This window comes from Otolemur garnettii, unplaced genomic scaffold (assembly GCF_000181295.1).
Source record: "Otolemur garnettii isolate 467f Iridium unplaced genomic scaffold, OtoGar3 scaffold00062, whole genome shotgun sequence".
Taxonomy (NCBI): Eukaryota; Metazoa; Chordata; class Mammalia; order Primates; family Galagidae; genus Otolemur; species Otolemur garnettii.
The window spans coordinates 8,735,141-8,748,650 of NW_003852457.1; the positions used below are offsets into that span (position 1 = coordinate 8,735,141).

The 13,510-nt window shown below is 44.7% G+C and overlaps 1 protein-coding gene across 1 annotated transcript in view; it reads left to right on the forward strand.

Annotated features, from left to right (window-relative positions):
- Positions 1-13,510, forward strand: part of EP400 (E1A binding protein p400) — a 132,272-nt gene that overhangs the window by 57,785 nt on the left and 60,977 nt on the right. Inside the window, exons 16-24 of the mRNA XM_023514943.1 lie at positions 1,299-1,435; positions 2,807-2,976; positions 3,268-3,442; positions 3,552-3,688; positions 4,716-4,902; positions 8,119-8,285; positions 9,518-9,687; positions 10,774-11,040; positions 13,111-13,275. Of these exons, the coding sequence (XP_023370711.1) occupies positions 1,299-1,435; positions 2,807-2,976; positions 3,268-3,442; positions 3,552-3,688; positions 4,716-4,902; positions 8,119-8,285; positions 9,518-9,687; positions 10,774-11,040; positions 13,111-13,275 (1,575 nt within the window). The remainder of the gene's footprint in view (positions 1-1,298; positions 1,436-2,806; positions 2,977-3,267; positions 3,443-3,551; positions 3,689-4,715; positions 4,903-8,118; positions 8,286-9,517; positions 9,688-10,773; positions 11,041-13,110; positions 13,276-13,510) is intronic.

The following is a 13,510-nucleotide window of genomic DNA, read 5'->3' on the forward strand; positions in this document are numbered from 1 at the left end:
CCCGCCACAACGCCTGGCCATTTTTTGGTTGCAGCCATCATTGTTATTTGGTGGGCCCGGGCTGGGGATTCGAACCCGCCACCTTAGGTGTATGTGGCTGACGCCTTAGCCGCTTGAGCCACAGGCGCCGAGCCTTTAGTTTTATTTTTAATCTTGTTTTTCACGGAGGGAAAAATGCCATCTGAGTTTGATTTGTGTTTCTTTACTCATAAGGGTCATAAGGGTGTGTCTTTTAAAGAGTTTGTCTGCTTATATTTTTTCTTTGCAAAATTTCTGCTTATATTTTTGGTTCTTTTTTTTATTAGGTTGTTCCTTTTCAGAATCAGTAGGAATGGTTAGTGAAATAGCAGTAATGGCCAGAGATTGTGTTTTGCTAATATATTTTTAAAGTCTACCTTTTTTTTTAGAGTCAGAGTCTCACTCTGTCGCTCTTGGTAGAGTGCTGTAGCATCACAACTCACAGTAACCTCCAACTCCTGGGCTTAGGCGATTCTCTTGCCTCAGCCTTCTGAGTAGTTGGGACTACCGGTGCCCACCAGAACACTCAGCTGTTTTTTGGTTGCAGTTTGGCCGGGGCGGTATACCCCCCTTGGTATATGGGGCTGGCACCTACCCACTGAGCCACAGGTGCCGCCTCCTAAAGTCTACCATTTCTTTCATTTACCTCGGTTTATGTTTTATTTATAGCTTAGAAATTAAAATTTGCTGTGCATATGTTACTCTTATAAATTAAGAAAACTTTGATTTTCTAAAGGTCAGTATTAAAATTATTTATCTGGTGGTGGTTTGGGTGTGCTCTGACTAGAGGTCAGGTGTCACCAGTGAGCATGAGGGTCTGAGACAACAAAGGAAGCTGGGTGGGGCTGGGGGCTTGTGGACTGGATCTGACTGCTCAGTCTGGATGTTTTCTTTGTTTGTCTGAGTATTGTTCCTTGTAGGTAGGAGTTCTTCCCAGGGTTATAGAGTGGTCCATCATGGTTTGAATAAACTAATTTTAAATTTCATTCAGTGATCGCTCATCAGTGTATGTGTGAAGTGCTCCCTCAGGTTAGGCATCCTGTGTCCCCATAAGATCTCTGTGGGAGCTGTAGAGTAGATGCTGTGTGTTCTGATGGCACTTGAGGCCTGTGCTGGTGTCTCCATGTCTGTCTAGTCATGCATAGGGTCATTTGACATGTGCTTTGTTAAGCTCCACTGATCAAACACAGAGCTGGGTGCCTGGACTTGACAGATTATTTTAAAGTGGAAAATTTTGCCTTTTTTCCTTTGGAAAATTCTGTAGCTTTTTTCCTTTGTAGGTAATTGGGGCCCTCACCTTGTTGTTGTGAGAAGTTGTAACATACTCAAGTGGGAACTTGAATTGAAACGTTGGTGTCCTGGGCTCAAAACCCTCTCATATGTCGGCAGCCACAGAGAACTTAAAGCAAAGAGACAGGTATTTTTTGAAAAATATGAAACTAACCAGAAAAACATCTTAATTTTCATAGAAGATATTTTAAAATGTGAAGACATACTTACTAACATAATTATTATCTTTCATTTATTGATGAGATACAAAATGTTCAAGCTGTCCCTAGTTTCTGAATACCTTGGCAGTATACCCCACCTGCCTGCTCCTTACCTATAATGAGGGCCATGCACAACCAGGCCAGGGATGCGCAGGGCTCAGTCTCAACTTTCCAACAGCAAGGGACATGGTGTTCTCTGGAAATAGGTGTGGGCCCCATTGATTTTCACAAACATAAATGAGAGGTTGTGATGCATCCTTGTTCTGAATTATAAACTCACAAGATAATTTCCATGGGATTCCTCTTTTAGGAATACTTGTGACTTATAGCTAAGTTATTAGAAGAAATTTGGAGTTTTTTTCTTGCCTGGGTCACCCAGTAGTTTCTAGTACCAGATCACAAAATAAAGGTGTACTGATCACAGTTTTTCATTGAATATAAATGTTTGGTTTATCATTAGATGTTACTGTGTTATAATGTTTAGTGAAAGAGCAAGTACCTTGAGATGTATCTTCTTTTTTTACTATCTGTCTTAGTCTGTTTATGCTGCTGTAACAAAATCTCACTGGCTGGATAATAAAGAACAATAGAAATTTGTGTCTTACCCTGCTGGAGGCTGGCAAATACAGGTTGCCAGCAGATTCAATGTCTGGTTAAGGCCAAGTTTCTGCTTCCAAGATGGGGCCTTGTTGCTGTGTCCTCACATGGGAACAGTGCAGAAGGGCAGGCAGATCTTAGTTAGTTCTCTCCAGCCCTTATGTAAGTCCTGACCATTCATGAGGGCAGAGAGGTCCACCACTTAACACTCATACCAGGAGTTTGGGAGGAGACATGTTCAAACTATAGCACTGTTTCTAGTTTTAATTTGTTTTTTAAAAGCTTGTAATGCACTTTTTGCAACATAGATATTCACATTTTTTATCAGTGTTCTTCCTTGTTCAGATTATATACTATAAAAGCTTGTCTCTCTTCTAGTAGAAATGGGAAGAGCTTCATAGAGTTTCCTTTATGATAATTTATTTTCCAAGTAACGATTGTTGGTGTCTCTAAAGCAACTTACTAATTTGTCAAATTGATAAATACTTTTTGTCTAAAAGTGTTTTAGACTCCTAGAGGAAAAGGTAAAAAGATAGACTCAGCCCTTTTCTGTGTTATAATAGCAAGTTCCTAAGAAAATCGAGTAAAATTAATCATGGGTGGGAACAGTTTAATGGTAACACTCTGGAAAGTCAGTGTTCTCAGGTGACTACGAAAGACAAAGAATACAAAGAGGCTCAGGCCTCCTTTCTTTACTTCAGGAGTGGGCCACGCCCAACAGCTTCCACGTCTGCCTCACGTCCTACACACAGTTCTTCAGGGGCTATACCGCCTTCTCGCGAGTACGCTGGAAGTGCCTTGTCATCGATGAGATGCAGCGCGTGAAGGGCATGACCGAGAGACACTGGGAAGCCGTCTTCACCCTGCAGAGGTCTGAACTGCTATTCAAGCATTGGGTGCTGTGCTCTCACCACTGAATGCTCCTTCAGCATGTTGAAGTAAAGGGTTCTTTTAAAGAAATTCAGATAGTTGCAGATACACAAAGAATTACCTTTTCCCCTTTATCATAGCAAATAGAGCCAGAGAAACCCCAGGAGTTGATTCACTTCGGTCCCTTCTTTTAAGGCTTGTGTGTGTTTATGTTACTCTGTAGAATCACTCCTACATCTGGCTGTGTGTGGCTTACTTAAGAGTATCATGGCATCTCTTATCTCGTCTGCAGCCAGCAGCGCCTGCTCCTGATTGATGCACCGCTGCACAACACCTTCCTGGAGCTCTGGACCGTTGTGCACTTCCTTATCCCCGGGATCTCCAGGCCCTACCTGAGCTCCCCACCACGTGCCCCAAGTCCGGAGTGCCAGGACTACTACCACAAAGTGGTCATAAGGCTTCACAGGGTATGTCTACCTTTGTGCTTTCAGCTAACTCATTTAAAATGCATATGCCTTAAACATATTATGAAATTGGTTTTGGAAAGAAAACAATAAATAGGTTTTTTCTTTTTAGGTGACACAGCCATTTATTTTGAGGAGAACTAAAAGAGATGTGGAAAAACAGCTGACAAAGAAATATGAGCATGTTTTGAAATGCCGCCTTTCTAATCGACAAAAGGCTTTATATGAGGATGTTATTCTGCAACCTGGGTATGTGTAGGGTCTGGGCATGCACCCCTTCACCCTCCCTGGCTGAGAGCTGGGGCCCTCCCTGTGACCTTAGTAGTAGGTTCCCTCCTGGAAGGGCCAGGGTCCAGCGGGCTCTGCAGTCTCTGATGCTCCCAGTCCTCTCAGGCCCACTCCACAGGCTGCACTAGAAGTTTTCCTATGTAGCTGCCCACTTTCCCATTCCCACTATCATTGTTGACCAGGTTAGTCTCACGATAGTATAGGTTTACCCCGGAGCAGGACTATGCCAGACCAGCTAGTCTTTTCTCAGCCAGCCATAGCACCCAGGGCCTAGGCTAGCTGTGACCTTGGAGGAAGGCAGCATGCTGGTGTTGTGGGCAGGCAGATGATGCAGGAAACATGTCTTAGGATGAACCGCATGTGCTGTCCCTCTGACTAGAGTTGACACAGCTCCCTGTAACTTATTCCACAGTACTCTCAAGTGGTTGTTTGGGTTCTTCCAGTCATGCTGTTTTCCTGAGTTTAGACAAAACAAAACCCATGGAAGTCAAGGTTTGCAGGATTTTTAGTTTTGGGGGGCTTGGTAATGACTCCCTGCTGTGTGTCTGCTCTTAGAGCTGAGAAGAATCATGTGTGGTGTGGTATGCTTCTGGTTTGACCGATGCCACCACCCAGCCAGCCTGCATGGGGTCACCACATTCCAGATACTCCCATGTGTCTGTTAGATAACTGCTACTGCTGACCTGGCCACCCACCTCATGTGGGAAAAGGACTTGGGGCTACTAGTGAGGTGCTACAAGAGGTGGATTGGAGTTGATGGTGTGAGGACATGGTGGGGCAGAGATGGTGTGGGCAGAACTGTGGCTTATAGGCAGCTGGGCCGAGCCCCTGTGGTGAGGCCAGGGTTCACCTTCCGCACTTCACCCCCAAGTCTGTAGGAGGAGCACGCACTTGGTTTGTGAGGGTTTGTAGCTATGCATGACAATTCTCACAGCAGCACACACTGATCACCCTGAGTGAAGTGTCTCATGTCTTCTTCCTCGAGCAGAACTCAGGAAGCTTTGAAGAGTGGGCACTTTGTCAATGTCCTAAGCATTCTAATGAGGCTGCAGCGGATCTGCAATCACCCAGGGTTGGTGGAGCCACGGCTGCCAGAGTCCTCCTATGTGGCAGCGCCTCTGGAGCATCAGTCAGCCTCTCTGGTTCTAAGGGCTCTGGAGAGAGAGCTGTGGAAGGTAAGTGGAACCCTCACATTACAGATAAAACCATTCTTGGAAATTAGTTCCCAGCAGCAAACTGCTGTCTTGCATTTTGAAGCTGTTTGGTACTTGACACTATATGGCAACATTTGTAGTCACATCTCTGACCACTGGAAATCTACTCCAGGGAGATAGGCTCAGGGTGCAAAAGGGTGCGGATAGAATTGTTTCTGGTGTTACATGGGATAGGGGCCACAAGGAAGATCCTGAGCCTGCACATATCTAATGTAGGGCTTTGCAGGGCCATGGAGTTGCCAGTTATTGACTCTGGGCAGCTTCTGGCTCACTGAGTGCAGAGTGGTGTCCCTGTGGGCACATCTGCATGCTCCCATGGGGTCGGTGTGCTATAGACCCACAGCATGCACTCTTGCCCCTGCCCTGTGCACCATCATGAGGGTTTGGGCAAGGTTGAATTTCCTGCTATGTAATGTGGGGACAGTCATGTACTTCTGTAGCTGTGTTCTGCATGGATGTTTCATAGATGGCATCTGACACCTGAGAGTTTGGTGCATGCTGTTTTTTGTTATTTTCTTTTATTCAGTGAGTATTTATCAAGTCCTGCTGGATGCTGGATGCTTTTCTAGGCAGTGGAACTAATACAGCAGTGAACAGGGCAGCTGGCAGCCCTGCCCCTCTGGGGTGTGTATCTGTTTCTCTCTTTCTCTCACAGTGTCTGGAAAGATTTTAGTAAAATGTTATTAACTTATCCCTACATGGTAGAAATTTGATTTTTTTTTTTTTTTTTTTGCAATTTTTGGCCGGAGCTGGATTTGAACCTGCCACCTCTGGCATATGGGGCTGGCGCCCTACTCCTTTGAGCCACAGGCACTGCCCGAATTTTGATCTTTTTTAAACAAGAAAGTATACTTGTATACTTTCCTATATTTGAATTTTGGGATAATGAGAATTATTTATGAAACTAAAATTTTTGAAAGAAGAGAAATTGGGTCAGATTGAATGATACTGAGCATGAAAATACAGGGCTCATTGGCTCCCACCGGCTGCTGCATGTGGGGCCAAGGACTTGTATCCACATTCCTGATCTCCCATCTTTTCTGTGAGGGAGACTCTACTCACTGACCCCACCTGGGGAGGGTGGGCCAAAGCCAGAGGTCTGGACATATGTCTGCCTTGCTCTCTGACAGCTGGCTTTGTCTACCTCCAAGTCATTCACTGCAGGAGATGGTTCTAGACCTCTCATGAAGAAGGAGGTTGTGGGGACTGAGCAGGTCCACATTGTCACCATCTGTGGAAGGCCTGGATGGTGAGCAGGACACAGGTGCTGTGTGAGAGAACTGGTATAAATGTTATTGCTTCTGCTGCCACTGCGATAGCCACTGTTAGCATAGCATTATCCTTTTTACTGAATTGAAGAAAAACTGAACCATGTGGAAATAAAGATGAACCAGAGACAGATTTCCTACAGGTATGAGGAGAGATGTTACATACATAGTAATTTTTTTTTTTTTGCAGTTCTTGGCTGGGGCTGGGTTTGAACCCGCCACCTCTGACATATGGGGCCAGCGCCCTACTCCTTTGAGCCACAGGCACCACCCATACATAGTAATTTTTATAGTGTGTTTTTATTTTAAAAACAGCTTTATTGAGGAAATTCACATGCCATAAAACTCAACCTTTATAAAGTATACAGTTCGTTGGTTTTGTTACAGTGTTAGAGTTGTGCAACCCTTACCACTAATTCCAGAACATTTTGTTAACCAAAAAGAAATCCCACACACATTAGCAGTCACCCCCATTCTCTCTGCCCTCAGCCCCTGGAAAATAGCAACCAACATTCTGTCTCTGTGGATTCACTTTTTCTGGCCTTTCACATAAATACAGTACTGTACTATGTGACTTTTTATATCTGGCTTCTTTTGCTTAGTGTAATGTTTTCAAGGTTTATCTACATCAGCGGTTCTCAACCTGTGGGTTGTGACCCCTTTAGGGGTCAAAGGACCCTTTCACAGGGGTCACCTAAGACCATCCTGCATATCAGATATTTACATTACAATTCATAACAGTAGCAAAATTATAGTTATGAAGTAGCAACAAAAATAATTTTATGGTTGGGGGTTACCACAACATGAGGAACTGTATTAAATGGTCATAGCATTAGAAAGGTTGAGAACCACTGATCTACATTGTAGCATTGTCAAGAATTTCACTCCTTTATAAGGCATATAAGGATATGAATAATATTCTGTTGTATGGCTAGAGCACATTTTGTCTATTATTCATCAGTTGGTGGGCAGCTGGGTGGTTTCTACTTTTTGACTATTATAAGTAATGTTGCTATGAACATTTGCATATAGAGGTGTGTACAGACTTGAGTCTGTACCTAGGAGTGGGATGACTGGGCCATGTGGCCCTCCATGTTTAGGACCTGCCTGACTGTGTCCCCAGTAGCTGCATCAGTTTACACACCACTGGGGAGTGTGGGGGTTCCCTTCCTGCGCACTCTCACCTTCCTAATGTTGTGAGGCTACGCTTGAGACGTTCAAGTCCTCAGCACAGTGCAGGTGAGTAGTGCTGGAGAAGGGGGATGTGTGCTTGGGAACCGTGGCAAGAGAAAGTTCTAGACCTCTTGTGAAAAGGGAGGCTCCAGCACCCTCCTCCCATTGCTGTTGGGCCCAGCCCTATGGCTGCAATGTGGCTCAGTCCTCCCCACCATGTATGTTCCTCCGTCACTGAGAGCACAGGTGGCTGCCTCCCTGGTCTCTACCTCTCAGGTGGCTGCCTCCCTGGTCTCTGCAGCTGGCCTCTCAGGGGTCACAGATAGGAAACATGGTGCTGTGCTCCCATACCAGCCTGCACACAAATGCTGGCACACTCAAGGCCCCAGTCCTGTCACTGCTTCTTAGAGAAACCTGTCCTATCCACACTCTGCAGACCAGACACTGCCTGGCTCTGGTCTCCCTTTTCTGTCAAATCTAGTTTGTCTTAGTGCTGACTACTCTAGCTCGCTGTCACTAGAAAGGATCAAGTGTTTCTGGTTTCAAGATGGGGAATAGACACGTGGGGCCTTGGCCTGCCCACATCAGAGCACACAAAGGATTAGGAATGCTTCTCAAGGAAGACACCTGCTTTGGGGCCCACCCTCCCACTTTGAAATAGCTTCTCATTCTTAGTCAAGTGCTTTTTCTACCACATCATATACTAAGCTTTTCCTCCCCCCCTTTTTCTACTTAGGAAACGGATCTTTCTATGTTTGATTTGATTGGGTTAGAAAATAAAATCACTCGCCATGAGGCAGAATTGCTGTCTAAGAAAAAGGTCACGCGAAAACTCCTGGAGGAGATTGCCACCTCACCACCCCCATCAGCCCGGCTGGTGCCAGTGAAGCTGAAGGCCAGCAGGTGTGTGGTATGGCTAGAAGCACTGGGGGGCTTGTCTGCTCACTGGCTGCTTGATGGGTGGCTCCTAGTGCCATGGGGTTAGGTTCCCTAGCTAGCCCCAGGCTGTATGTGCTGACGAGAAAGGCTGCTCGTCTGAGCTGGTTGTCTGCTTCTCCTGAGAATTTCCAGTCATCCTGGTTTTGTGCGGGTAACTGGCTGTGGTCACTCACCTGCCCAGAAGAGCTGCCTTTCTTGACATCTGGAAGACAGCCTGGGGACGGTGAAGCCTTCAGGGGTGAATCTAATCTGGAGCCTGCTGTGGTGACAGCTGATGTGGCCGGAGCAAGCAGCGACAGCTGAGTCACATCTTCAGTGATGCTCTTGCAGGTGTCAGGAGGCCATTTAGGGGTGGTGGGCGGGCATATTAAATGAAACTAAAGTACAGATGATTAAGACAGGCCAAGTTCAGTGATCGGAAATGAGCGAAATCCTAGGCCCAGGGCAAAAAGGGAAGAAAAAGCAGAGAAAGTAGGTATTGTATGGACAGGAGGGGCTAGCCCTGCAGACTGGTGGCCTGTCTAGTCTGCTGCATCTGTCATTGGCTGCCATGGAGGCTGTGAGCTTCCCACTCTCCTCACGAACACTGACAGGGTGGCTTTACCTGGTGATGTCCTGAGCCACCAGACTGCTCCTCAGGGAGCTTGCAGCCCTCAGTTAAATGCATAGATGGTGTTTAGACCCATTGGTGCCAGTGTGGCTTCATTAACAGCTTTTGATGGTCACCTCTATTTCTTAGTTTGTAGATATGTTTTGAAAACTGCCATTACAGTTTTCCAGGTCACAGAAAGAGCATGTTCTGTGTCTGTCACCTGAATTGCCATGTTATTAAATGGTTTTGTATGTTGAATTTTCTTCCCATTTCACTTTTATTCTGCATGAGGGTATTATAGACTTATGTGCTAGATGTGTTTCTTCTAATCAACATTGATGTGAACTCAAAAATTAGATAATGTTTATTCCTATATCATCAAGAGTCAAGGTAGAGGTCTCACTTTGATACACTGGGTCTTGTCAGCCCCTCCCCTGACTCACAGGAAGCTGTACAGAGCAGCACTGAGAATTCTTTGCTCTGTCCCCTTAAGCTGCCAGGAGCCCCCAGCTGCCTCTAGACGTGGTCCTGTGTTATCAGGGCTCTCTCTTGGCAGCCTGGTGATGCTCTGTATATCTTCTTGCCTGGACCAACGGGCATCTAGGTTGTTTCAGCCTGTGCAGTATGGCCAGAAGCCCGAGGGCCGCACCGTGGCTTTTCCCAGTACCCACCCGCCCCGGACTGCAGCCACCACCACGGCTACTGCTGCTTCACAGGGCCAGCCTCGAGGACGGCCACCTGTTGCCACATTCTCTGCAAATCCAGAGGCAAAAGGTAGACTTTGTATAACTATCTGTTCTCAGTGTTACAAAAGGTTTTTGTGGAAGTAGCTCATGGTGCTTTCCTCTTGCCCTCTCCTGACATTGTGGTCATTCCCCTTGAGTGGGGACGGGAAATGTCACTGGCTCTCTGAAGAGGCCATGTGTTACTCTTTTTTTCCCCCCATGTGTCATTCTTGATGAGTTTTAAACTTTTTTCCTTAAAATGGACTTTTCCCCCCCATTTAAGAAGTTTTACTCTTAGTTGATGATTATTGATCTAATGATGGGTACACTTTGGCAGAACATTTTCTTTTACATAGGTGCGTGTGTATCGAAGTCATTGAGGAAATGCCTTTTCTTGTTGTAGTTTTTTTGTTGTTGTTTTTTTTTAAAGAGATAGGAATCTTGCTCTGTTGCCCAGGCTGGTTTGATACTCCTGGGCCCAGGCGATCTTCAGGCCTCTGCCTCTGAGTAGCTGGGACTACAGATGCGCGTCACCCTGCTTAGCTCATTTAGGAAACTTATAAGAAAGTCTGTTCTTGTTATAATTGTTATAATTTGTGCCATCATTTCAACGGAACTTTATTCCTTTGAAGAAAGATGGGTTAAATAACACAAATGGTAATGCGATAGTTAAAAATAACATCCACTATCTGGTCAAAGGGGCCTCCACATTGTGTCCATGTGGTTTTTTGAGAGATAAATAAATGTTCAGAACTGCATTGTTCCAAGAACTCTTTGTAAAGATAAGAATGGAAACTCTGATTATGCTTTTTTGTGTGTGTTTGGGAAGTAGTTTCTAGTTAATATTAATGTTTGGGCTGACTTTGAATACTTTCCTATTTACTCTGAGAAACATACTATATAGTGTACTGATTTGCTCCAAGTGGACATAATGAACTGTACATATAAAGTTTTATTTTTCTCACTCTATAGACTATATTGGCCCCTTCCTTTCTTTCCCCCCAAAGAGAGGGCTTCTTATTTGAGTGGTAGTGTGAAATAATGTTTATTTTATTTCTTAAAGTTCGGGTTTAAAATATTGCATTTTATTAAGAACCTCTAACAGCTTTGCACAAACCAACCTTATCAATTGCAGTGGCAGCAGCCCCGTTTCAGACCTCTCAGGCTTCCACCAGTGCTCCAAGACACCAGCCCGCCGCGACCTTCGGCACAGCCGCTAGCCCAGCCCATCCTGCGAAACCGCGGGCTCAGACCGCTGCACAGGCCTCGGCCCCAGGCCTGCCCCTGCCCCCGCCCCCGGCCCCCTCGCGTGCTGCCGGGCAGAGCCCCTCGCACACAGCCGGGCAGAGCCCGCTGCCTCAGAGGCTGGTGCTCACCTCGCAGGCCCAGGCCCGCTTGCCCAGTAAGTGGCCTTTCCAGGTCTCCACCATCTCTGCCCAAGAGCGGGCGTGCTAAGAACACTGGTGCGTGAAGCGCCTTCTGTCCACTCCCTTGTCTCTTCCCATCCCTCACCCTAGTGCTGCCTTGTCCCAGCCATGCTGTCTGGCAGGGAGAGGCCTCTCCAGAGGCCAGCAGCAGGGTCCTCCCCTGCTCTCTGTTCTTTCTCCTCATCCCCTTGTCCAACTCTGCTTTCCTGCTGCATTTACTGCACTGCTTGGGGTGCTGTTTATAGCACTTGTACCTGTGTTAGCCAGGGTCTTCTCCCTCACCACATGGCCCACTCTAGGGAGATAGGATGATAGGGACTGCTTTTGGAAACATGACCTCCTTGCCAACTATGGGAACTGGCTGTAGGTTTCTAGAGACTGTTAGGGGTTTTTTTTGTTTGTTTTTTTTAAGGCTAGTCAAGTGAAGCAGTGTGAGTGGAGAAGGAACAAAGGAATCTGTAACTGGTTGTGATCAATTAGTTGTAAACACCACTGCACTTGGACCAGCCCATTAGGTGTTTTTAGTGTGTCATTTATTACCAAATTTAAACTTGGCATAAGTAATTGTTTAGCCATATATTTTGTAATAATTTATTGACAAAAAATGCGATGTTGTTATTATTATTTTTTTTTAATATGGAACTTTTTACTGTGGTCAGTAGGATTAGTGTGTTTTCAGACGCCATATGGACCCTATTCATTCTGTTGTGGAAATTATCCTAACTTAAATTATAGGTTATATCATTTCTCAAATCCCACCTCAACTGCTGTGTTTGTTGGCATTATCTTAACTTAAATTATGGGTTATATCATTTCTCAAATCCCACCTCAACTGCTGTGTTTGTTGGCATAACAAAACTCTCTTGAGGCCTTTCTGGAAAGACAGAAACTGGAGGAGTGGTGGTGCAAGGAGACCTTGAGTTTGGGTGAACTTTCCCTCTCCTATTGCCAGCAGATGAGAAGGAGCTGTCCTAGTCCATGGCCCTAAGGGAGAAAGCATAACACGAGCTTTCTGTGTCCGTAGGACTAGACACAGCCTTGTGGGAATGGGTAGAGTGGCATTGGGTGTGTGTGGGCTGTGAGGGGTGAATGAGGGAGCAGGGTCACTGACCCTGTGCGTGGACTGGGAGGGCTTACAGGAGAGTGATGTTTCTATGCACACATCTCTGTATTTTCTATTTCATTTTTTCCCTCCTTGTTCACAGTTACTCTGTGGCCAAGATGTCTTTAGATATTTTCTAGTCTTTCACTAACTCTTCTCTTTATAATGTCACTAATAATTCTGGCATGGATTTTCTTGGGAGGAGCATTTAGACTCCCATTGGATAATAAACCTTTAAACTTGTTATTTAAGTATATCCTGAAGGTAATATCTTTTTAAGTTGGATATATACAACTACATCTATGTTTAAAAAATGTTTTAGACAATGTTAAGTTTCATATTTTTTTCTACAGTATTGTGTTATATAGATTGAATCCTACCACCTAATTCAAGCTAGTGTGAAACTATATCTTAAAGCTTTATTTATGTATATGATTTACTTATATAAATACATTTCTAGATTTTGAAAGAGTTACGAATATAATCAAAACTAGCTTTATGTCTTTAGTGATAGAATCTTATTTTTCTCTGTGAGCTAAATTGGATGTGTACTTTTTCAAATTTTCAAGTTCTTTAAAGAAGGAGGCTGATAAGCAAGTTACTAAGTATGTTACAGGTAGATTTCTACTTTTGATGGCTGCTTTTTTTAATTGTTTGGAGAGAAAACTAAAATGCTCATTACTAGTTTGGTTAATAATACTAGTGTTAATCATCTAAAATTCTTACCAGTTATGAATTGTAATTGAGGTAAGAATCAAAAACCCATTAAAGTCTGAGATTTTATTTTCTTTTCTATTAAAATAATTATTTTCTTGAAGTGGTAGAAATGTTTCTGTGACATTTCAGTTTACTATAGGTGGTCATTATATATAACAAATGATAACCATATTCCAGACTTTCCCCCAAATGATATTAATGTGCCTTTTGCTCTACGCTTCAACAGGTGGAGAGGTCGTAAAAATAGCTCAGTTAGCATCCATCGCGGGCCCACAGAGCCGGGTGGCGCAGCCCGAGACACCAGTGACACTGCAGTTCCAGGGGAGCAAATTCACACTGTCACACAGCCAGCTCCGGCAGCTCACGGCAGGCCAGCCGTTGCAGCTGCAAGGTAAGAGGGCCAGTATTGATGCTGACAGTGGTAGGATAGCCCTGTCCTACTACACTGATGTAGGCAAGTGATTCAGCCTCTTTCAAGCTTCATGTTTACCTCCAGGTGTATTTGTATTAATGAGTCTTACCACATAGGGTTGTAGAGGACCAGTGAGAGAGTACTTGTCAGCATCTGATTGCTTGCTACTAGATATGTGTTTAGTAAATGATACTCTTTTTTTTTTTTTTTTGAG